Below are 25,672 nucleotides of genomic sequence, written 5' to 3'. Positions count from 1 at the left end.
GCGGCCGGGCGGGCTCCGCACTGCCCAGCTCTGCGCGGCCATGGACGGGCGGGCGGGCAACGCGCGGCCCGGGGAGGGCCAGGGGCCGTCCGCGGCTCAGCCGCCGCCACCGCAGCCTTCGCCGCAGCAGCCTCCGTGTCCGCCTAAGCCGGAGCCGCCGCAGCCGGAGCCGCAACCGCCGCCGCCGCCGCAGCAGCAGCAGCAGCACCAGCAGCAGCAGCAGCAGCCAGAGCGCGAGCCGGGCCCGGGCGGCCCCGGGGGTCCCGTCAGCCCCGGGGGTCCGGAGCCCGCGGCGGAGCCGGAGCCCGGCGGCCGGGCCCGGGGCAGCCTGGGCGCGCGGCCCGGGAAGCCGCCCCCGGTCCCGGCCGCGGCCAAGGGCAGCCCGAACGGCGAGTGCCGGCGCGGGGAGCAGCCTCCGCAGTGCAGCCCGGGCCCCGGCCCCGGTCCGGGCCCGGGTCCCCCGGAGGATGCGGCTGCCGCTGCCGCAGCTGCCGCTCGGGGCCCCAAGGTCTCCTTCTCGTGCGCGCCCGGTTCCGGCCCTGCCTCGGGCCCCGGCTCCCCGGGGCCCGCGCTCAAGGCGGGCGACGAGGCGGGGCCCGGGGACTGCGACGAGGCCGGCCCGGGCGGGGAGGCGCGGGGCAGCCAGGCCAGCTTCCTGCAGCGCCAGTTCGGGGCCATGCTCCAGCCCGGGGTCAACAAGTTCTCGCTGCGCATGTTCGGCAGCCAGAAGGCCGTGGAGCGGGAGCAGGAGCGCGTCAAGTCGGCGGGGGCCTGGATCATCCACCCCTACAGCGACTTCAGGTGCCCGCCGCCCGGGGCTCGGGGGCAGAGAGCTCTTTAGCGGGGGCAGGCCTGTAGGGGGCGCTGGGGGCGAGGAGGGAAGGGGCGTCTGGAGGTGGGAGGGGGGACCCTGCAGGAGGTGCTGGAAGTGAAGGGGGAGTCCTGGGGTTCGGAGGGGGGAACCTACAGGGGCGCCCATGGTGACAGGAAGGAGGGGAGGTCTGAAAGTGAAGAGTGGGCTGCCGGAGTGAGAGGGAGTGCTGACCTCCGGAGTCAGAGAGGGACATTTTGTTTGGGGGGGGGCGGATTTCTGGGATTTGAGGGTCGGAGAACTGTACCTTGTATAGGGTCTGGGGACTGGAGGTCAGAGAGCAGCATATTGTATATGGAGGGGGAGGGGTCTGGAGGTTGGGGGTCGGGGTAGCCGCATAGCTGGGGTGCGAACACGTCATGATAGAGGGATGCAGGAGAGATCCCAAGAGACCCCAGGGAGTGCCTCTATGTGAGAAGGAGGAGGGAGTGGAGAGGTCGGTGAAAAGGACAAATAGAGGGGAAGGTCAGGGAATTGGAAAGGCCCGGGGCTTTCTGGAGGAACCCGCCCAGCCCAGACCTGGGCAGGAACAGCTAGGGCAAAGCGGGCACTGAGGAAGGACGGGGAAGGGGCGGGGGCAGCATTCCGCGATTCCTTGGGAGGGATTGGACGCCTGGGCTCCCCAGGTCGGGGTTTAGTAGGGGTGCGCCGGCCTTAGGAGAAATGTGAGGGGTGGAGGAACAGAACCTCAAGGACGCGGGTCTGAGGGTTGCCCTTCCCCTCCACCATGTTAGTCTGGTTCTGAATCTGAGAGGGGGAGGCCCCTTGTTTTGTGTGTGTGTGACCAAGTGTCATTGTGGCATATGTTGGTGAGCTGTACGAATATGTGAATGGGTGGTTTCGCTGTGAGTTTGTATATCTGTGTGTGTGCATGTGTGTCATCTCCATCAGTGTTGTTTGTGTAGTGGTGTGTCAATATGTTCCCATGTGTCGGTGCAGTATGTGACACACTCAGATTGTTGCTCTGTAAAAAAGATACAGACATAAAAGTCTAGGAATGCTTTTCCGAGTCTCTGTGCTTTAAGACTTTCAGCACCAAGGACAGCGGCGGCGGCCACTTCACTTAAGGATCCTTATCCCAGTAACCAACCACCTTCCTGCAACTGCAGGGCTGGGCCTTGGGCAGCTCCCCCCTACTGCTGTCCTCTCTGCTTTCTGTCTTCTATCCATCCCTGTCCTCTCCCTCTGCCTACGGATTTTTGCTTAAAGCTAGATTGAAATCCCTCTAAATCTTGTTTCCTTCTTCCCTCTTGTGCCTCCTTCTCTCCCGTCTAAACAGGCAGTTCTAAGGGGAATCTGAGGATCGGGGGTCCAGAACAGGAGGAACAGGAATGCTTCGGCCCTGTTCTATTGTCAGTCCTTCTAGGCCTCCATCCCGATTCTCTGTTCAGGGGCAGAACTTCACCCCTGTTTAGTCCCAGTACTACTGAACCTGATGAGCCGAAGAAGGCATTTTGTTGTGAAAAGAACAGAGAATCTGAAGTCAGAAAACCTTATTTAAAGCCTAGATCTACTACTTACTACCTGTGTGACCTTGGGAAAGTCCCTTTCTCTTTCCAGATCTGTAAAGTGAGGGAGTTAGATTAGATTATCTCTAAAATTCTGAATCCTGTGATCCAGAGGTGTGAGGAGAGATTTGTGTGTGTGGGGGGGGTGGTTGGAGGGGGTCTCAGAAACGATGTGGAGGATTCCTTCAATTGCCCTGGGGAAAGTAAGTTCTTTATGCTCCCCTTCCTTCAGGAAGGTGTCTTCGGGACTGGACCCTTCCCCAATCTCTTTAGTTATATTCTGAATCTAGGGGCATGTGCCTGATCTTCCCCTGGGGGGCAGGATGTCCCAGCTGTTCAGTTAGTTCTCTCCAGACAAACCTCATCTTGAGAGTAGTGAAGAAAACACGGACCTAGGGAATATAGAACATTTTTGTTCTGGGCCAAACCATCCCTTCTCTTCATTGTAGAAATCCACTCAAACTACTCTCCCCAGGGCTTCAGTTTGCCTTTCTACAAGATGGATAAGGAAAAAATATGGATGGAATGCTTCCCTTTGGGAGTGTCAAGAGGATGACTGACAGGTGCCTGGCATTCCTTGAAGACACCAGCAGGGAGGGATAAGGAATTATTATTTCTTTTTGCAGAATGTCCCCCACCCCCTTCCCAAAGTGGGTCTGTTTCCAACCATCCAATGTGTGGGCTGACCAAACAGACGGTCTCAGTCCCACATCCAGCCTTGGATGGCTCTTTAGGGTGAGGTGTTTTCCTAGGGTAGCTACTTATGGGCAGGGCTACTTGCTTGGGGTACCTAGGGAGATACTTAGGGAATCACAAACAGTGGGCTTCCCTAATCCAGTATGTCAGAGCTGTCTGTTTTTGAGCTGGGGAGGTGGTCCACAAAGAGGAACCCCTTTTCCTTGCCCACCCCTTGGTGCTCCAAACTCGATGTTGTTGGTTTTTTTTTTGGGGGGGGGGTGAGGCAATGAGTGTTAAGTGACTTGCCCAGGGTCACACAGCTAGTAAGTGTCAAATGTCTGAGGCTGGATTTGAACCCAGGTCCTCCTGAATCTAGGGTCGGTGCTTTATCCACTGTGCCACCTAGCTGCCCCCGCTCCAAACTCTCTGAACTAAACCACTCCAGGATGAAGTCGATATCTTGGAATGGAAGCAGGGGTGGGGAGAGGAGACTGGGGATACAGGAGGTCTGGGTTTAGTATAATAGAAAGGATTGAATCTGGCATCAAGAAACCTGGATGTCAATCTTATGGCTGTGTTGCTAGCTTTCTATTTGACAAATCCCTTCCTCCATACGGGCCTCGGTTTCCCTCTTTTTCTTTTCTTTTCTTTTTTTTTTTTTGCAGGGCAATGAGGGTTAAGTGACTTGCCCAGGGTCACACAGCTAGTGTCAAGTGTCTGAGCTCAGATTTGAACTCAGGTCCTCCTGAATCCAGGCCTGGTGCTTTATCCACTGTGCCACCTAGCTGCCCCCGCTCCAAACTCTCTGAACTAAACCACTCCAGGATGAAGTCGATATCTTGGAATGGAAGCAGGGGTGGGGAGAGGAGACTGGGGATACAGGAGGTCTGGGTTTAGTATAATAGAAAGGATTGAATCTGGCATCAAGAAACCTGGATGTCAATCTTATGGCTGTGTTGCTAGCTTTCTATTTGACAAATCCCTTCCTCCATACGGGCCTCGGTTTCCCTCTTTTTCTTTTCTTTTCTTTTTTTTTTTTTGCAGGGCAATGAGGGTTAAGTGACTTGCCCAGGGTCACACAGCTAGTGTCAAGTGTCTGAGCTCAGATTTGAACTCAGGTCCTCCTGAATCCAGGCCTGGTGCTTTATCCACTGCACCACCTAGCTGCCCTCTCAGTTTCCCTCTTTCTAAAGGGAAGGGATTAGAGTGAGGTACTGTCCAACTTTATATTCTATGATCCCTCCCAGCTTTGACCTTTTGTGTTCTAAGGGCCCTCCCAGCTCTGACATTCTGGGTTCTAATGTCCCTCCCAGCTCTGAATTCAATTGATCCACAGTTGTAGGGAATAAGAGAGACAGCCCAGGTGTGTGGAACAGGTTAGATCTTTTGGTGACAGGCACTGGGGCATCAAGGTGTAGAAAGACCCGGAATCTTTCACAAGGAGACTTACGTATGCCCTACTCCTGTGCTAGGTAGGAAGGACCCCCTCTACAAAAGTCTGCTCAGGGCCAGGAGAAAGAAGGCACTATCTGACTATTCAAAGTATTCTTGAGGAAATTCGCCAGGTTCCTCAGCTCGGTGGAGCCAGGCCCCAAACTCAGGCATCTTGCCTCCTGGCATCCTCTCCTCCATTCCTTCCTCTCATTCCACTTTCCCATCATTTCTATTCTGTATTCAGATATTGCATTTACTCCTGTGTGTAAACACACAAAGACATATGTTGCCTAGTATTTAGGGATGAGTGAATGAGGCAAAAAGGAAAGAGGCAACAGTGACCCTTGAGCAAATGACCCCTGGCGTTCTGGAGATTAAGGCCTGCCTGAGTGTTTTGATAGCCTAGGTACTAAAATGTGGGGGGTAGAGCCCTGGGTTATGAATAAAGAAACTTTGGTTCTAATCATGGCTCTGTCATTATGTGGCAAGTCTCTTCCATTCTCTGGGCCTCAGTTTCCTGTTCTGTAAAATGGAGATAATCCTCATCATCTCTATTTCTAGTGTGCTTTGGAAGATGATGGAAAATGACTTTGTAGAGTATGAAGTGGTCACGCCTTTCAGTAACCAACACTCTTTGATTCCGAAAGTGGAAGATCCTTAAGTCTACCCTTGATCTGGCCTGCTTTGTTTTAGGTCCTCTTCTTGGGTAGCACTTTGATGGAATGGGGTGGGGCATTTTCTGGCTCTAGGGCCAGAAGTGGAGAAGTCCACATAGCTTACCACTGTTGGCAGGCATGAGTCTTCCCAAATCAGTCCCAATAGTACCCCACCCCCTCCAGCTGGCTGGAGAAAGGGATCCATAACACACAGACGGGCTGGGAAGGTCTTTAGAACACAAAGTATCAGATCTGGGAAGGTCCTTAGAACACAGAATGTCAGAACTAGGAAGCTATTTAGAACACAGAGGAGAAAATGTCAGGATTAGAACTACCACAGGCTATAGAACATGGAAAGACCTTAGAATATAGCATGTAAAAATATCAAAATTGTCAGTTACCTCAGACATCATCTCATCCAAGGGTTCTTAACCCAGGGTCTGTGAATTTGTTTTTGTAAATATTTAGATAATTGCATTTCAAATATGATCTGTTTTTTGGTAATTCCATGTATTTTGTTTTATGCACTTAAAAACAAAGTTCCCAGCTGCTGATCTAGTCCTAGGTAGAGGAAGTTTCTCTGTGACATCCCCCATAAACAGTCACTTATCCCCTGTCCAAAGACTGTAGACGGTGGAGACCTAGCTTGAGAAGGGATGTATTAGACAGATCGAGTCCCTTTGAGATTCTAGGTCCTTCTCGAGCCTCTGTGATCAGCTGGTTGGCAAAGGTTGAGTTGATCTTGGGTGGGTTAAATTCTCCCCAGATGGCTATAGAGATCAGCCGATCACAAGGTTGGAGGTCAAACCAGAAACCTTATTTACAAATCCCTGGGAAATTAATTCCTGCATTAGCATCTCTGGGATAAACCACAGAGCTGACATGAATCATGGAGTTAATGCTTCTCCCCCTAACCCCTTATGTTCCAGTTCAAGGGAGGGAGAGGTGGGGACTTTAGAGATAATAACCCAACTCCATGGGTTTTCAGAGGGCCTTATCTCCCGATAGCCCCAAATTCTTTTCTTGTGGACAATTGTATTTTATATCTATGGTCTATCTGTGCCTAAATGGGGGAGACCAAGACCCAGACTGATTTAGGGAGCCTTTCAAGGTCACAATATCAGTGGGTGAACCATAACTAACAGGCATGATGCCTAAACTCCCTTCTTCCACATTCCCACCCAGTCTCTTTCTGAGTTAACTTGCAACAGGTGGTGTGGGATTCTGATTTAAGCTTCAGAGAACCATAATTCTCATGCTTGTGGGGTTGAAGGGAGGAGGAAGAATCATTGCTTCATGAGTCTGGCAGCTTGAACTGCATTTTCCGTTCTTCCTTGAATGACTGAGATGGCTAAAAGAGCCCCTGGGCAAAGTGCAACCTCTTCCATTTCTTGATGCTGAGAGGCTGGACAAGTGGTACCTGCCAACAGTTTGTCCACCTCTCTAGGCCAATGATGTGTCTCCCGATTGTTCCAAGCTCTCCCAAGATACCACATGGTGAAGGAATAGAGCTCATTTGAGTGGTGGTTCTGAACCAGGAATCCTGGGACTTCCCATCCTAGAGATGCCAACATGGCTGGACTGTTCACTTTATGCCCAGACTCAAAGGTATTTTACCAAAGATATTCCTCGGAATCTGCTGGTGTTATGAAGGTGGGAAATGGAGGGAAAATCCCAAATTATGAGTCTTAATTCTTGACCTCTGATCTTTAGATTCTCATCCCAAATCCCTAACCACAAGTGGTTCCTGGTCCAGGCTGTGGTTTTCCTGACACTTGGTTGGGGATAAGAAGCTTGTCCCCTTTCTTATCATTGACTCCCTGTGACCTCTGTTACCTTTGGCCTTAAGCTGGGAAGATCTCTTATAGGTGTCTGAACTGCATCCTTAGGGCTAAGAAGTGGCTTTGAATCATATCCCATGCTCACATCCAGGAAGCTCTGTGTGTGTGTGTGTGTATCAGTGCCAATTGCCCAGAGCACATTCCTATACTCCTCCACTTCTCTGAGCTTGTAGGATCTCTGATCTGGAAGGGACTTTAGAGTCTGGCTTCTTCATTTTACAAATGGGAAAATTAAAGTCCAGAGACAGAAGAGACCTTGCCTATGGTCACACAGGGAGTCTGGCAAAGCCAAAACTTGAACTGCCCATCTAGGACTCACATGCCTCTAACCTTAGCTGCAGGAAGTATGAGATCTTGGGGTTGAAGTCAGGCTCTCCAGCCCGGGACTGGTCGGGTTGGCAGTGACACAGGTACATGCTTGGGCATGGCTCAGGTCCAGGGCTGCTATGGGCCAGCTGAGGACACTTGAGAAGATGAAGTGGCTTTGCCCAGTTGAGGCAGGGAGCACCCTGGGATTGAGGTGTAAGAGCTCCAGTAGTCTCCCTGATACATTGGAAGCATCAGGAACTCCCCAAGCACCATGGGTTCATGAAGGAGAGCAAGATGGGCAGCAATCCCATGTTAAGTCTAGGGACAGGACTCTCTCTCCTTGATCTGAGGAGGTGTCAGTCCTGGTCGGGCCCTGTCTGACATGTATTGTGTCCAGTTCTAGGGTCATATTTTAGGAAGTGGGGAAAGTGAATGATTTGTGGTAACAGGCTATGAGTATTGCCTTTAGGTATTAGAAAGGCTGCCTCCTAGAAGAAGGACTAACAGACTTCTGCTTGACCCCAGAGACTATGAACAAGGCAGGATCCGCTGAATCAGATCTTGGCTCAATGTAAGGAAAAACTTTCTAACAATCTGAGTTGTCCCAGAGTGGAAAATGCTGCCTTGGGAGATAGCGAGCTCTCTGTCATGGGAAATCTCGTTCATGCCTAGCTTGGGGGGGTGAGGAGTTGAAGGCAGGAAAGATGGGAAAATCAGAGAGCTGGTATTGAAGGAAGGCAATGGGGATTGAGGAAGTTGAGGGCTTAATGAGGGGAATGGGGATCAGTGAGGGGGTGAGGGGACTTGATGCATTCCAGGGTCCCCTCTGTGGCTGAGAGCTGACCCCAGGGCTTTGGGCAAGAGGAGGGGAAGCCCAGTTCCCGGCCCATCTTGCAGGCTTGCCTTTAAGGAATCCACACAGACGGAGCATTGAGGCATTAACCTGGGGTGCAACAGGGCACAGAAACCTCCCTGAGTCCCCCTTTTGGTTTTTAGTTTTGCTAGGGTATAAGACTTTCCTCGTCCTCTTTGTCCTTGCTGGCTGCCTGTGACCTTGCAATATCCTGGGAAAGGGCATGGGGAGGCAGGTAGGATGGGGACTAGAATGGATCCTTAAGAGGCCAGGTTCTAGGGCCCAGGATTACTGAGGGCTTATCCCCTTCCTCCCCCAGTTTCTGCCCCAACAGAAATGCTGAAGTCTGGTTGGTGGAGTGTTTGAAGCCAAGATTGCCTCTCTGGGAAAACCCCACCCCAAACCCTTGCCTATTTTGGTGTCCCTTCCAAGCCCCTCCTGGGTACTTTGGCCACCTTTCCTCATCACACCCCTGTCACTTTATAGTCTACTAGAAAGACATCCATGGCTCCTAGCCTTGTACCCTTCCAACTCCTACCCAACTGGAGAGAGCTATTGGAGATGGGTCGGGACTCCATAGGAAAGTGGTCCTTCCTTTTCTCTGAGCCTCAGCTTCTCCATCTGCAAAATAAGGCGGTTGGGCCTGCTGATCACTAATGTCTTTCTCACCTCTGAAATTCAGTCTCTGATAAATGGTATTGAGAGATTCTTAACCTAGGGTCTGCAAACTTAAAAAATGTTTTATAATTATTTCAATATAATTGGTTTCCTTTGTAATCCTCTGTATTTTATTTTATGCCTTTAAAAACATTAGTCCAAGAGGGGTCGGTAGGCCTCAATAGACTCCCAAAGGAGTCCATGACACAAAAGAGGTCAACCCCTGTTGGGATTAAAGGCTGGAAGGGACTTCAGTGGTCCTCTGGTGCAGCCTTTTATGGAGACTCACTTGGTCCCCACTTGGATACCTCCAGTAATGAAGAACACTCTTGCACTCTCTCTCTCTCTCTCTCTCTCTCTCTCTCTCTCTCTCTCTCTCTCTCTCTCTCTCCATTCTACTTTTGACAAGCTCTAATTGTGAGAAGAATGTGAAGTGTCAAGAGCCCTGGACCAGGAGTCAGGATACTTGGATTCTATTCCTACTTCTTCTATTCATTTCTTTTGGGACTTTGAGCAATCTCCTTTCCCTCTCTGTGCCTCAGTTTCCCCATCTGTACCATAAGGGTTGTCTCTCATTGCTCTTCCAGATACCATGCTTTGTGGGTTTGGGTGGGAGTGGAGGGAGCTTCTTCTTAGTGATAAGGGGCAGACAGGGTTGGAGACAGAATCAGAGCCTTGAATGCTATGACCAACTGCCCCTTTTCCTGGCCACAGGTTCTACTGGGACTTTACTATGCTGCTGTTCATGGTGGGGAACCTCATCATCATTCCTGTGGGCATCACCTTCTTCAAAGATGAGACCACAGCACCATGGATAGTATTCAATGTGGTCTCAGATACCTTCTTCCTCATGGACCTGGTTCTGAACTTCCGCACTGGCATTGTCATAGAGGACAACACAGAGATCATTCTAGACCCTGAGAAGATCAAGAAGAAGTATCTGCGCACATGGTTCGTGGTAGACTTCGTGTCCTCCATCCCCGTGGATTATATCTTCCTCATTGTGGAGAAGGGCATTGACTCAGAGGTCTACAAGACTGCCAGAGCCTTGCGCATTGTCCGCTTTACCAAGATCCTCAGTCTCTTGCGCCTGCTGCGCCTCTCCCGTCTCATCCGCTACATCCACCAGTGGGAGGAGGTGAGGCCCATGGCCTGGTTTGAGGGGGTTTGGCACCTCAGCACATTGGGGAGTTGGATCTGGTCCCTGAGGGAAAGAAGAAGAAAACAGAAGAAAAATACTCCTTCCTTCCTAATGCCTTTCCTCTTCCTCCTTTCCTTCCTTCCTTCCTTCTTGTCTCCTTCCTGTGATCCTTGGTAGACTTCCTTATTCTTTCCTTCCCATACTCCCTTCCTTTTTTCTTCTCTTTCATATGTCTTCCTTCTTCTTTTCTCATTTTTGTTGTTTCTTCCCTCCTTCCCTTTCTCACTTCTTCTCACTTCTTTCCTTCCTTCTTTTCCTTTGTCCCTTCATTCCTCCATTCCTCTCTGCTTTCCTTCTTTCCTCCCTCCCCTTCTTCCTTCCTTATTTTTGTTCTCCTATTCCCCTCCCTCTTCATTCCTCTTTCCTTTCTCCCATCCCTTCTTCCTTCTCTTTCTCCCCTTCTTTCCTTATTCAGTCCCCTTCCTTCCCTCCCCCATTCTGCTGTGTCTTTCCCCACCCTCCACTATCTCACGAACATTTGTTAAGACCTTGCTGTGTTTTGAGCTGAGCTGAGCTGAGCCATTCACAAAGATGGATAAGCTCCTATCCCTACACAGTCTAGCAGGGGACATAAGCTACATCCCACAGATAACTATAATTATGGTCACAAGTCATTGCTCCCATTTCAATGCTGTTTTATGGTTTAATGGATATTAATAATAACAGCATCTCCTGGGTCTCCAAGCCAGACTGCACCTCTAAATCCTTTAACTTTCCCAACGGGCTTGGCCCACAACTACCCTGGGAGGCAGGGAACACAAGCATTTTACAGCTGTGCAATCTGAAGTCCAGGCAGATGAAGTTAAAGCCAGGACTCAAACTCAGATCTCCTGATTAAATTCAGGCTTCTTTCTACCAAACAGCAGTAGGCAAGCTGTGAGAAAGGCTATGGGAGGGTCTCAGGGATCTGAGGGCATCAAGGGAAGGATTACTCCCAGGTCAGTGAGGGAGAGGGGTTCCTAAAGGATGGGAGAGCTTTCTGTGGAGAGATTCAGCCTTCCTGAGGGTCTGTGCCCTTCTCTCCCAACCCCGCCTTCACCCCTGCAGAGCTCTGTGTGTGTGTCTCTGGATGAATAGAAAAGGGCAGGGGAGGGGGTGTCGAGTAGAGGCAGGGGGATGTCAAGGCTCTAAAAAGCCTGGTATGTCTATGATGGGGCTGTTCCTTTGTGTGTTTGTGTGTGTGTGTGTAGGAGTTGGGTGTCTAGTCAGGGGGTGTGACCAGGCTGTAAATAGTCTGTGTGTGTGTGTGTGTGTGTATTTGGAGAGACACAGGGGGCTGAGCTGCATAGGAGAATGAATTGGAGGGGGTTGCTTCTCATGTCTGGGCGTTTGTGTCTCCTGTGTCTGCCTTTGGGTGTCTGTGTTGGTCTCTGTGTCTCTTTGCTGGGGATCTCGGTCCTTGTGGGTGTTTCTCTCTGACTTTGGGCCTTTCTCTGGATGGCGTTCCTCTCTCTCTGTCTCTGTGTGTCTGATTGTTTCTGTCTCTGCATGGCTGTGTTTATCTCTGAGGTTCATGTCTGTGTAGGGGGTTGGACATGACTGGGTGGAGTGAGGGGTGTCTACAGATGACCCCTCGTCTTTCCCCTGTCTGGCCTGATACCCGATTATGCTAAGTCCCAGTCTAGTAAACCCAGAAGCCTTATCGAAGGTTCTAGCTTCACTGGTTCCATGTGTGGCTTGGGAAAGTCCCACACAGTCTTCCCACCTGGAATATGGGGATCAAATGAGACCTGCTGCTCTATCTAGACCACAACTTGGAAACCAAACTAGGGATGAGGGATGTGCATGGGGGTAGGTAGGGATGAGCCATCCCTTCTCTCTTCCTCATTGGTTTCCTTGAACTATCCCTAGATCTTCCATATGACCTATGACCTGGCCAGTGCCGTAATGCGCATCTTCAACCTCATCAGTATGATGTTGCTTCTGTGTCATTGGGATGGCTGCCTCCAATTCTTGGTGCCCATGTTACAGGACTTCCCTAAGAACTGCTGGGTTTCTATCAACGGCATGGTGGTAAGTCCTCCCAGTCCCTGGTCCTGTCCCCCCCACCCCACCCCGAACACACTGGAGTGTGTGCACACACACACACACACACACACACACACGCACATTCTCTCTCTCACACACACACACTCACACTCACACACACACTTCCCAGTCCTCAATTCCTGAATCCGACATTCTAGACCCCTCTGTCTCCCCCCCCCTCAAAAAAAACCCCTCCCGATTCCTGAGCCTGACTGGCCAAGCCTCCAGTCCTCAACCCTCCCAGCCCACAGTCCCTGAGGCAAACCCTCCCCACCTCCCCAACTTCACTATGTCTCCCAAGACAGCTCAGGGTTATGTGGGGGCAGGGCCTGGGGCCTGGGCTGGGGCCCACATAAAGGCTCTGAGCTGAGCAGGGAGGAGTGGGGGCGGGCAGCCTGGCCAGGAAGGCAGAGCGTCCGAGAAGGATCTGGGGACCAGGCGCCAGCTGCAGCCATTGTTCTCCAGCTCCACACACAGGGGACAGTTTTCCTGAATGGCCTCCCCCTCCCCCACCCCTGGAGAAGGGCAAATGAGGACGAAGAAGGGGGAAGCTCCTCAGGAACACAGCTGCAGGGGCTGGGCGAGGGCTGCCTCCTCCCTCCCAGTCTCTCTTCCTCTAGCCACTGACCACAGCCTCTTTTCACCGCCTCTTTTCTCCGTCTCCCTTCATTTCTCTGACTGGCCCTCCTTCAGTTTCCAGCCTCTGTCTGTCCCTGCCTCCATCTGTTTCTCCGGCCTTGTATCTTCTCTCTCTTTCTGTCTTATAAAAGAGTGTCAGAGCTCAAAGGAATTCATAGATATGGAATTCAGAGCTGAAGAGGCCCTTAAGATAGAGAAGATCAGAACTGGGAGGAACTTTAGAACATGGAATGTCCAGGCTAGGAGGGCCCCTAGAACATAGAATGGCAGGGCTGGGAGGATTCTTAGAACACAGGATGGCAGATGTGGGAGGACCCTTAGAACACAGAATGTCAAAGATGTGGAGGCAAGGGAGCGTAAGAAACAGAATGTCAGAGCTGGGAGGGCCCATAGAACCCAGAATGTCAGAGCTGGGAGGGCCCTTAGAACCCAGAATGTCAAAAATGTAGAGGTTGTGAGGGGGGACTTAGGACACAGAATGTCAGAGTTGTGTAGAACCTTAGAACAGAGAATGTTAGAGCTGGGAAGGCCCTTAGAACCCAGAATGTCAAAGATGTGGAGGTTGTGAGGGGGGGGCTTAGGACACAGAATGTCAGAGCTGGGAAGGACCTTAGAACAGAGAATGTTAGAGCTGGGAGGGCTCTTAGAACCCAGAATGTGAAAGATGTAGAGGTTGGTGGGGGGGGGACTTAGAACCCAGAATGTCAAAGATGTGGAGGTTGTGAGGTGGGGCTTAGGACACAGAATGTCAGAGCTGGGAAGGACCTTAGAACAGCAAATGTTAGAGCTGGGAAGGCCCTTAGAACCCAGAATGGCAGAGCAGGTAGGGAGTGCCCTTAGAACACAACAATATCAAAGTGGGGTGGGGGGTGTAGGGTGCTTGGAACACAAAATGTCGAAGTAATGAAGAACCTTAGAACTTGGAACTCAGAGCTAGAAAAGACTTCAGAACACAGAATGGCAGACAGGAGAAGTATCATAGAGTGTATAAGGTCAGAGCTGGGAGGGACCTTAGAAAGAATTAAATAAAGTCCCTTCTTTTACAGATGGGGAAATTGAGGCTTAGAGAGGGAAAGGTCCTTGCCCAAGGTCAGTCTATAAGGGGCAGAGCCGCTGTATGACTCTGTGAGATTGAATGGGTGGATTGGGAGACAGGTGGTCACGAAGTGGGGTAGGGGATGGGTGGCCTTGGGGTCCGACTGCGGCGGCCTCCCCATGCTGGGCTCTCCCTTTGCTCCTGCTTCAGAACCACTCCTGGAGTGAGCTCTACTCCTTCGCTCTGTTCAAGGCCATGAGCCACATGCTCTGTATTGGTTATGGGCGTCAGGCCCCCGAGAGCATGACTGACATCTGGCTGACGATGCTGAGCATGATCGTGGGGGCCACCTGCTATGCCATGTTCATTGGCCACGCCACAGCCCTCATTCAGTCCCTGGACTCCTCTCGGCGCCAGTATCAGGAGAAGGTGGGTCTGGGTGAGCGGTGGGGAGGGGGGGGGAAGGATGGCAGAGGTAGGGCCCCAGCCCTCAGGGAGCGCCCCCCTGGCAGAAGCCATCTTCTGAGGAATGAGGGAGAAATCATCTGGGCCAGGTGTAATCCCTGGGATTTGGGACCATGGACAGTACCCACCCCACCCAGCTGTCTTTGGGCTCCAATAAATTCTAAGGGGAATGATGTTCACTGTAGGCATTTAGAAAACGCTCTGAAGTCTACATGGCATCCGACCTCCATTCTCTCATTTGGGCTTCATAACAATTCTGTGAAGCAGGTACTGCAGGTGTTACTGTCCCCATTTTAGTGATGAGGAAGTGGGCTCGAGTGCCTTTGTGTGGTCACATGGCTAGTAAGTGGCAGCTTTGATACTGAGGTGTTCCTGACTCTAAGCCCAATAATACTCTGGTCATGAAAACATTAAATGTTGTCAGGAGAATGGTCTGATGTTCCAGGCAGCCCCAGCCCCCCCCCCCCCGCCTTATCCCTGCAACAAGCTCCCAGCTCTATCCTTGCCAACGGGGAGGAACTGCAGTGACTCATCCACACTCTCAGTCAGGGATCAGGCTGGGGTAGGGGATTGGCCCCAAGCATGCAAATATAGGATGCCCACTTGGAACCGATATTCCAGGGTGGAGGTGGGATGAGGGATGAGGAATTTCTCAGCTGGTCCTCACGCTGGGGCTTGAGGCAAGAACTCCCTCCCAGTGGTGCCCAGGGGTGCCAGCCGGGGTAAGCTCCGGCCTGAACCTCGTTGCCTTCTTGCCTTCTCTAATGATACCTCCCAGCTCATGGTTGGGCATCATGCCCACTCTAGTACCTCCCATACAGAAGCTGATGGTCCCTTGCACCCAAACAATGAAGGGGTGGCACCACCCGCTCAGCCATCACGGGTTCTGGGTGACCTCAGGGAGGCTGCAGCTGGAGCCAGCACTGGGCATGGGGGGCAGGGACCAGGAAATACACTTGGGCATCCCCCTGACTCCTGGCACAGCCTGTCACCTCTAGGCGGCCAACATAGATGCCCATCTTGGCAGTTTCCGGTAATATCCAGGCTTGACCTCTTAATTTGGAAACTCTTTCAGTGGCTGCCTGGCCCCCTGTGGAGCTGAGATTCTTGGTTTTTCCTACCATTTCCCAGGAAGGAAATTCCTGGAAATGTCCCATTGGAACGCCTTCTTTACAATGAGGTTGTCCCATGGAGAAATGGGATGAATGTCCCTTAGCAATAATAAAAGCACCTGCCTCATAGGGTTGTTGGGAGAACCAAATGAGACACCCTAAAGGCCTTCTTAGTTATTGAAGGATGGGAGGTGTGCCAGAGGCTGGCTTGGGGAGCACCCAGCATGGGGCAGGCAGGGCGCCGGCTGGGCCAAGGCAGGCCCTGACCTTTCTCCATCCATCCTGGACCCACAGTATAAGCAGGTGGAGCAGTACATGTCCTTCCACAAGCTGCCCGCTGACTTCCGGCAGAAGATCCATGACTACTATGAGCATCGATACCAAGGCAAGATGTTTGATGAGGACAGTATCCTGGGAGAGCTGAATGGGCCCCTGCGGGAGGTAAGTCCCTGAGGATTTGGAGACAGCAGCTGGGGGTGTGGACGTGGACTGGGGGAGCTGGGGCCTGCCAAGGACACCGAGGGAGGCCTGGGAAAGGGGATACCTAGTCCCTTTTCCCTGGGTCCTCTCCCTTTTGCTCCATCATCTACCACCCTTCCCTCCTCCCAGAGAGCAGTCACATCTCCACCATGCCAGCCAAGTCACCAGATATTTTCATTCCTGTGACCTCAAGAAATCAAGATCCTACATCCAGAGGCAGGAGGGCTCTTAGGGGCCGTCTCGTCCAACTTCCTCATTTTACAGATAAGGAAACTGAGTCCTAGGGGAAGGGATGAGGCCGGATAGGAAGTATCAGAGGATTTAGACCCAGTCCCCAGAGAAGTATCCAACCATGACCCCCTCGGGAGAGAAGCCAGATAAGGGATATTCTACCCCATTTTTTTTTCTTTTTTTTTTCTTTTTTTTTTTTTTTTAGTGAGGCAATTGGGGTTAAGTGACTTGCCCAGGGTCACACAGCTAGTGTTAAGTGTCTGAGGCCGGATTTGAACTCAGGACCTCCTGAATCCAGGGCCGGTGCTCTATCTACTGCGCCATCTAGCTGCCCCATATTCTACCCCATTTTAAAGATTAAGAAACCAAGGCTGAGAACCAAAGTGACTTGAATGAGGTCATACAGCTGAGCTCATCATAATGATTAATAAGAAAAATCCTATAACAGTTTAACATTTATTTGGCACCTACTGTATGTCAGGCACTGTGCTAAGCACTTTACAATGATCATCCCGTCTGATCCTCACAACAACTCTGGGAAGTAAGTGTTGAGGAAACTGAGGTAGAGGTTAAGTGACCTGTCCAGATCACACAGGTCGTATTTGAGGTCAGATTCGAACTCAGGTCTTCCTGATTCCAAATTGTTCTGTCCACTTTGCCACTTCAGCCTCAAACCCTGATTGTTTGGACCAACTCACAGACCAGGGCTCTTTTCCCTCTACCACCCCTTCATCTTCCCATCCATCTGGCCTTCCCCTCTTGACTTCTTCCCCATTCCCTTTCTTTGCCTTCGAACAGACTACTCCCCAGGGTCAGGAAGGCTCTCCCTGCTCATTTCAGCCTCTTGGAACCCCCAGTTCCCCTCAGGGCTCAATATGGGTGCCTCTTCTATGAGATATCTTTCCTGACTCCCCCCCTCCCCTCAGTTGAAAGAGTCACTCCCCGAAACCTTTGTATTTACTTGAATGTGTGTGTGTATGTGTATATGCAAGAGAGAGAGAGAGAAAGGAAAGGGGCAGTGCAGCATAGTGTATCCACTATGATATGAGAGCTGGACAGGGAACCAGGAAGCCCTGGGTTCAAGTCCGGCCATTTACACATACTGGCTGTGTTACCCTGGGGCAGCTAGGTGGTGCAGTGGATAAAACACTGGTCCTGGATTCAGGGGGACCTGAGTTCAAATCTGGCCTCAGACACTTGATACTTACTAGCTGTGTGACCCTGGGCAAGTCACTTAACCCTCATTGCCCCACAAAACAAAAACAAAAACAAACAAACAAACAAAAGATACAAACTCTCTGTGCTGGAGCACAGGGCAAGTCTCTAAGCCGGAGGTTCTCAAGCCTTTTGGCCCCAGGACCCTTTTACACTCTTAAAAAGTATTGAGGGTCCTTCCCCAAGAACTTTTGTTTGTATGGGTTTTAGCTGACGATATTTACCATATTAGAAATTAAAACGTCTTAGTATCATCACGATAATCATTTTGGCCTCGTAGACCCCCTGAAAGGATCTCTCAAGCCCTCCCACAGTCCCCAGAGCACACTTTGAGGAGGGCTGCTCTCGGAACGTTAGTTACAGAGAAGGTACAGGTGGAAGGACTTTCTTCATCCAGGATTCCTTATACCAATGAAACTCTAGGCACAGACCCCCCTCCCTATATTTTGTAGGAACTTGTCTGTGTGTGGAGTATCAGGCCCCCTTCCTTCCTCAGGGGCCTTCCCTGGTTTTGTATCCCTATGCCTGGCACTGAGTAAGCCCTGAATACATTCTTCTTGAATGCCCCCAGCCCCTGCCCACCCACCTCTTCCCCTGGTAGCCCTCTCTGATGACTGTGTCTCTCTCTGTTCATGCTCATAGGAGATCGTGAACTTCAACTGCCGGAAGCTTGTGGCCTCCATGCCTCTCTTTGCCAATGCAGACCCCAACTTTGTCACAGCTATGCTGACCAAGCTCAAATTCGAGGTCTTTCAGCCTGGAGACTACATCATTCGTGAGGGCACCATTGGCAAGAAAATGTACTTCATTCAGCATGGTGTAGTCAGCGTCCTCACCAAGGGCAACAAGGAGATGAAGCTCTCAGATGGCTCCTATTTTGGGGGTGAGTATCCCTGTGGGGAGTCGGGGGGCAGCCCCCCTTGCCCTGCACTGTATCCCTTGGCATGGCCACCCCCAGAAGGAGGGTGGTACGGCTAGTACCCTAGGGCTGGGTGGGGCCTCAGAGGACCACCAGGCAAACCTCCTTCCTCATACAGGGGTCTGTCTGCTTGGGAGCCTCTAGGGATGACAGATTTCCTCTCCTGAGGCTGTCCACCCCAGGATGGGGCAGCTCTGATCCTTAGAAAGCAAGGCCTTTCTTCTGTTGAGAAACAAGCTGCCCATCTATAACATATGGAATCTGAGAGATGAAAGAGATCTGAGGGGGCATCTATTCTGACAGAAGTGGGGCTCCTCCCCAATGGGAGGGGGTGTCCCTAAGCCTCTGTTTGAACATGTCCACCAGAGTGACCTGTCACTCCTCTTCCACTGTGTGCCTCTTAGGGACCTCAAGGCCAAACCTTTATGAGGGTCAAAAAGGTTCAAGAGACACAGCTTCTGGGTAATTTAATCATTTTGTCAGTAAGGCTAGCCCATTATTAATAAAAGGATGATCAGTTGGCCATCTCTCTCAGACCAAAGACAATCACAGCAGTGGGCTCATGGTTCAAAGAGTAGGTGTCCCTGAGGGGTGGCCATCAACTCTGATTGTATAACACACTGGAAAGTGAGCTATATTAAAATGAGGGGGCAGCTAGGTGGTGTAGTGGTTAGAGCTCCAGCCCTGGATTCAGGAGGATCTGAGTTCAAATCCGGCCTCAGACGCTTGACACTTACTAGCTGTTTGACCCTGGGCAAGTCACTTAACTCTCACTGCCCTGAAGGGAAAAAAAAAGAACATCCATAAAATGAGGGGTCATCCTGTCATCTTTGGACAGAAAAACGATCTCTATAACTCATCCCACCCCCAGACTTGGGCTATCTAGACAAAAGCACATCTCCACCCAAACTTGACCAAATGGAGTTGGATAGAGTTTAACTAGAGATCTTGAAAATAGAAAAGAAATAGGCAACTCTAAATCTCCCCAAATCATTAGTAATTAATAATCATTTCTCCATCCTTCCTCCCTATAACTTAAGGACTCATTTGTTCATACAACTTCAATTCAGAGATAGCTAGGTGGCACAGTGGATAGAGTGCTGGGCCTGGAGTCAGGAGGACCTGAATTCAAATCCAGCCCCAGACACTTACTAGTTATGTTATACCCTGGGTAAGTCACTTAACCGCAATCTTCCGCAGTTTCCTCTTCTGAAAAATGGGGATTATAACAACAGCTACCTTTGATATGAGATAATATTTGTAAATGCTTTGTAAAGTAAAATGCTTTGCAAACCTTAAAGTGCTATGCAAAGGCTAGCTGTTATAATAACAATAATTATGATTCAATAGCATAGTTCAGAAGTCAGCACATTGGGCTTGGAGTCAAGAGATGTGGGTTTGAATTCTGCCTCATCTTACTTACTACCTAGCTGTGTGAGCCAATATCATTTGGCCTATTTAATCATCTCTACATTGGGAAGAGTCATAATTTCATTCCATACCCCACAGGGTTGTTGCGAGGACAGCACTTCAAAGCATTCTCTATAAATGTGAGTTATTATTCAGCCAACATTTATTAAGCACCTACTATGTACAGGTCACTGCACTCAGTTCTGGGGAGTATAAATATTACTCCTACCTTACCCTCTAGCGGGGGAGTAGGAATGCAGAGGACTCATAGATAAAAGGGAGATGAAGAAGGGACCTGGAATTCTTTTAATACATCTGTCTCAAGCCTGAAAAATTCGTCTCCACCTGGGCCAATGTATCAGTCTCCCTCTTCCCCCCTAAAAGCCCCTAGTCCCAGAATTGTCCACAAAACTTGAGGGAACGGGAGCTGACATGTAGAGACACTGCAGGGAAGACGGTCATCCTTATGTCCTGGCAGGCCCAAAACCCCAACCCTAATGACTGATGAGAGGAATTCAGGATTGGGTCTAAGACATACCTCGCGATCTCCTGTTACCATTGGGTGCTCCCCATTCCTTTTGGCCCAGAAGCATGAGATCAGGGCTCAGCCTGGAGCTGGGGTTTCAGCCTCCATCTCAGTCCCTGCCCCAGCCCTGGCTCCTCCTAGTTTCCCCATCCCACAGGGCTCCAGGGGCCCGTCTCCTGGGACACTCAGAAGTGGAAGCGGCCTTGTGCTTCCTGGGGATCTCTGGGATAGCTTCCAGCCTTGTTTTCCCCAATCTGCTCCATCATTAGGCCTGAGGAGGCCTGGAGGGGAGTGGCCTGGGCTCGAGGGGAAGGGGGAGGTTCACCCTGACAATCTCTTGGGGCCCCTGCAGAGATTTGCCTGCTGACCCGGGGCCGACGGACAGCCAGCGTCCGGGCTGACACCTACTGCCGTCTCTATTCCTTGAGTGTGGACAACTTTAATGAGGTGCTGGAGGAGTATCCCATGATGAGGCGGGCCTTTGAGACCGTGGCCATTGACCGGCTCGACCGGATTGGTTAGTAGCCAGTCAAGAGAGGAAGGGCTGGGAAAGGCAGAAAAAGGGGTTCAGAGGATAAGGAACCCGAGGGAGGGTGCAGAAGCGTCACGGGACGTCAGGGCCAGGAAGCCCCTAAAGAACATCTATAATGGAAGGAACCATAGAACCCAGAATGTCAAAGCCAGATGGAAGGTCCGGGAATATGGAATGTCTGTCAGAGCTGGGGGGGAGGCAGGGGGCTGCCCTTAGAGATCATATGCTTGTCTCAGCATCTTACAGAGGAGAAATTAGTCCCTAGGAGGGAAAGGGAGTCTCCCTGAGCCCCACAACGTGTCCCCTTTGTTCGCCGAATGCCTTGCCTCCTGGGTAGTGAGGAGGGGTTGGGGCCAGGCCCCCAGGGGCCTCCTGTCCTCACCCCCACCTCCCCTCCCCTCCTCTCCCTTCCCAGGCAAGAAAAACTCCATCCTTCTGCATAAAGTCCAACATGATCTGCACTCGGGAGTCTTCAACAACCAGGAGAATGAGATTATCCAGGAGATTGTGAAGTATGACCGGGAGATGGTGCAGCAGGCCGAGCTGGGCCAGCACCCCGGGCTCTACCCGGCGGCCCAGCCCCAGGTCACCTCGGCCATCGCCACTCTGCAGCAGGCAGTGGCTATGAGCTTCTGCCCGCAGATGGCCAGCCCTCTGGTGGGCCCCCTGGCCCTGAGCTCCCCCCGGATGATGTATGCCCAGGCTGTGCCCAGTCCCTTCTCCGTCTCGCCCATTCTCTTCCAGGCCCCTCCCCCACCTCAGCCCCCTCCTCCCCCGGCCACAGCCAGTCCCCCATCGCAGAGCCCACGGGCCAGCCGGACCTTCCCGTATGGGGCCAAGGGCGAGTCAGGCTCCCAGCTCTCGCTAGGCCCGGCCCGACCCCCAGGCTCACCCCAGAGGCCTGCGGCCCACAAGAGCACACAAGCCCTGCACACGCCCTGCCTGAGCCACGAGTCCAGGCCTCTGTCTGCCTCCCAGCCGTCCCTGCCCCAGCCCTCCGGCCCCACCCCCGGCCCCCCACCCAGCACATCCCGGGAAGCAAGCAGCTCCACTCCACGCCTGGGACCTGGCCCACCCCGCCTTGCCCTGCCACACCAGCTGTCCAGTGGCTCTGTGTACGCAGGCCCAGGCCCAGCCCAGGACTCCGGGGCCACCAGAAAGGATTCTGCTGTCAGTGCTCACGAAGTGGACTCAGCCAGATCAAGGCTGTCTTCCAACTTGTGACCCTCGCTCGGGCCTAGGATGGGGCTAGTGGCCGGGGCCAGGTCGGGGCAGAGGTGTTTACTGCCTCCTCTCTCCCTCACCTCCCCAGGACTGAGGTGACCCGCAGGGGGGGGCCTCTAGGGGGGACCAGGACCCGGCCCCCCAACCCCCTGCTCAGCCTGGCTCAGTCCTGGCTCAGTCCTGTCATCCAAGACCAAAGCCCTGTCTCATTCCTGCTGACATTTCCAGAGAGTCTTTGCTCTCTTACCGCATCATAGAAGCCATAGACCTTTAGCATAGACATCCGTGTGTCCGTCTGTGTGTGTGTGTGTGTGTCTGTGTGAGTGAGGGGGCCTGAGATCAGGCGAGGTGGACAATGGCTAATTTCTTCATGTGACCCGCCCCCCACAGCCCCCATGACTCCCCCTCCCCCAATAGCTCACTCTTGGCTGATGAGAGAGAAGGCTCATCTCTGCATCCCAGGTCCCTCTGTCCTTTCCCAGGCTGGTACTGAGGCCTTGCTTTGCCTCTCCTAGAGAACTATAGGATATAACATAGGATAAAATGTAGAAAGTAGAACCTAGCCGAGAGAGACCCTGGAACATAGGATGCCACAGCGGGAAGGGCCTAAGAGACTGGCCAGTCCCCCCCGTTTTGTAGATGGGGAAACAGACTCACAGAACGGAAGAGATGCTCATGAGGCCATCCCGTCAGTGACAAAGCCCTAACTTGAACTGAGCTTGAGTCTGAGCCCGACTAGGGTTCTTCCCATTGTGCTGTGTTGCCTACCAGGCCTAAGCTGATATAGGTTTCCTGCTCCCCTAAAAATTAAAAAAAAAGCTTAAAAATGGAAAGGGGCCCCCTGCCAGTTCTTCACTCTCCTCATCCCTGCTTCTCAAGATGTTAGGGACTCTGACCCCTTGCTCTTCTTCCTTTCTCCTCCAAGCCACCCTCAGCATCAAGGTTAGGGGGGCTTATGTCACCTCTGTGCCTCAGTTTCCCCATCTGTAAATGGGGAAGAATGCTACCCTGCCTCTCCTAGGGTAGGTGCTTGGGGATCCTCAAAGGGGTGGTGGTCCACTGGCTACTGGTCCCTCGGATCTCTTCCTAGAAACCCCAAACAAGACCAGGGTTGTCTCACTCTTCCAGGGACATCGAGGAGGTCAGGCAGCTTTGTAGAGGCCCCCTTGCACTGGTGTGTGTTTTCCTAGGTCCGTGTCCCCCGGTTTGTTTTGTTTTTTGTTAAGCGTAGCGTCCAGCCCAACTGAGCTGCTGCCCTGCCTTCCCACTGCCCCTGCCTTTGCTTGGTGACCCTGAGACTAAGGTTGTGGAAGTCATCCTGCCTAGGGCACCATGATCCACTGGGCAGCGTGTGGTCTGTGCTGTCTGTCCTGGTGTGTGTATTTTGACATGCACAAGCACTGTCTGTCCTGATGTGTGTGTGTGTGTGTGCGTGTGCGCGTGTGCGTGTGTGCGTGTGTGCGTGTGTGCGTGTGTGCGTGCGTAGCTCGTCTGCATGTCTTGAATTCAGAATCCACAGCCTGGCCATACTGGAGCTCAGGGGACACGGGAAGATAGGATGACTCAGGGGTTCAAGCCCCAAGGTTAGGAGAAGGTGGTTTAGGGGTAAAGCTTGAGGTTGGGTTAGTAGTACTGGAGTATGAAGCCTTTCTCTGGGACCACTGGCTAAGCCAGTGGGCTCCTCTGGCTCCTGTTAGATTCACCAGTGGGGAATGAGAAAGCAGCAGCACCCAGCTGGCTCCCAGCCAAAGAGACCCTTACCTTCCCTTGGGGCCCATGGTAAGGAAGTGGGGACAGTCTGGAGAGTTCCCCTAAAGATGTCAAGTGGAGGAACAAGAATCTGTCTACACAAGTAGCCAACACCTCTGTGTCTGTTTTCCTGAAATGGGGAGAATGACCCTTATTCTTGAGTGAGGGAGGGAGTTGAGGGGGGTGGGAGGTGGGGAGTCTTTAGTTCTGGGGTCCCCACCCCACAGACTTTTTATCCGGTCACAGCCCTACACCCCTAATCACGCAGCCTTGTCTCCCTTACTGAGGCTTTCCCCTCCCCAGATGGGCATCACTTGCCACTCCCCCACTCATCCAGCTGCTGCCATACTGTTGAATGTATAACTGATAATGGGACGAAAAGGTGGCAACTCTCAAGTCTTGTCTCCGACTAACCCGATGGGGCCCCTGCGGGAGACCCCATCCCACTCCCACCCCATCCTGTGCAATAAACATGAGTGCATTGGCATCCTATGCCTCCGTCTGGTTCCTCCAATCTCTGGCCTGGTGGGGGGCATGATGCCAACCCCTCCTCCCCCCAGGAAGAAACATGTAGGGCCAAACACCTGCAACCATCTACCTCTCTTCCATAGCACGACAGGAAGAGAGCTGTTGAGAAGTCTAGTGACCTTGTGACCACTCTGACCTGTGGGTCTATCTCCTCCATGGCTCAAATAAAGGGGCTTGGACTAGATCAGACAGAACTGGGGGCCACAAAACCATACTCAGGGGTCCCTGTGAGCTGCATATTGACTTGGAAGACCACATGTTGAGGTCTTTCTCTTATTTTAATCTGCTTTGTTAACTATTTCCCAGTTATGCTTTAATCTGGTTGAGGCCAGTTTGGGAGTGTTGTGGGCCACCGAGGTGACCTGGAAAAATCCCTTCTGGCTCCAAACCTGAGATTGTACAAATATCTCTTCCCTCCTCTTTCTTGGGTGGGACCAATGGCTTCCAACTGGGTTGGAGGGAACAGCTCTTGGAACCACAACCTTGCTTATCCAGAGGCACTTGGCCCAAGGACCTTCCTCCATTTCTACTTTACTACCTGTATTCTGTGGGGCAAATTCCTTCCTGTCTGAAACTTGTCTGTCTCCTGGACCTCCTCTGTTTTCAAACATATAAAATGCATAAGGTTAGAAAAGGAAACCAATTGTATTAAAATTGTTATGAAAATGACTTTTTAAAAAAGTTCATAAACCCCAAGCTAAAAACTTCTGGGCTAGATCAAAACTTCTTAAGCTGTGGGTTGTGTAACTGAATGTGGGAGTTGTGAAAAATTTGGCAACAGTAAAAGGTTATGTGTACCTATTTTATATACCTACATAACCAGGGTCATGGAAAAGTTTCTCCAGCAAAAAGGGGATACAAGTGGGAAAAGTTTAAGAAGCCCTGGACTACATGATTTTTAGCCCTTTGGATTCAAACAACCCACACTGTTTTCTTAGCCTGGTCAACTTTTGCCTCTTCCGCTTAGTCGACAGAATGAGGTAATTGCAGGCCAGGCCAGGCACAAGGCTCCCTTCTTTTGTGTGTATGTGTGCGCTCACGTCTGTAGGGGCAGGGATGTCTCTCTTCCTGAGAGGGAGAGATGCCACTGACTGGGGCAGGGGTTGGAGGAGTTGAGTTCTGTTGACTTGGTGTCATTTTCCACCCCACCACCTCCCTCTGGAGTCAGCAGCACCAAGTCCATGGCTGACAGTAGGTGTTCTGGTCTCCCTAGCACCTGGAGGCGGGGGCCCAGCAGCGGTCCCTGTGCTGTCACAGCTCCTGTGGGTGATACGGGATGGCCTAGATGCCCTGGTGCCAGTCTGTGGATCTGTGGGAAAGGGAAGGCCAGGGCTAAGCTCCCGGCCTTTTAACTTCGGCTGGCTCGTGTCTTAACCTTATCTTCCTCTAGAGCTTACTGGGGATGTCGGCCAAATTTCACTAAGTCCTTGGAGGCTAAACGTCCCTGCCCCCCAACCCCCTGCACTGGGGACAGGAACAGACTCCTATTTGGAGTAAGGGAGTAGCCATTATGGTTACTGTGGGTTTGTTTTTAGTTCCAGGCCACTCTCCCACAAGGGCATTGGAGCAA

The 25,672-nt window shown here is 51.9% G+C and overlaps 1 protein-coding gene across 1 annotated transcript; it reads left to right on the top strand.

The window, feature by feature from the left end:
• The first annotated feature begins 6 nt into the window (after positions 1-6).
• HCN2 (hyperpolarization activated cyclic nucleotide gated potassium and sodium channel 2) lies at positions 7-24,061 on the top strand. Its single transcript, XM_043977804.1, has 8 exons — positions 7-801; positions 9,522-9,945; positions 11,860-12,021; positions 13,922-14,140; positions 15,583-15,729; positions 17,857-18,097; positions 20,422-20,586; positions 21,017-24,061. Exons 1-8 carry the CDS (start codon positions 41-43, stop codon positions 21,823-21,825), a joined length of 2,928 nt encoding a protein of 975 aa, XP_043833739.1. The 5' UTR covers positions 7-40; the 3' UTR covers positions 21,826-24,061.
• The last annotated feature ends 1,611 nt before the right edge of the window (positions 24,062-25,672 follow it).

Source organism: Dromiciops gliroides, chromosome 1, assembly GCF_019393635.1.
Source record: "Dromiciops gliroides isolate mDroGli1 chromosome 1, mDroGli1.pri, whole genome shotgun sequence".
NCBI classification, from domain to species: domain Eukaryota; kingdom Metazoa; phylum Chordata; class Mammalia; order Microbiotheria; family Microbiotheriidae; genus Dromiciops; species Dromiciops gliroides.
The sequence above is the reverse complement of the archived record's forward strand: the minus strand, read 5'-3'. Positions and strand labels throughout refer to the sequence as shown.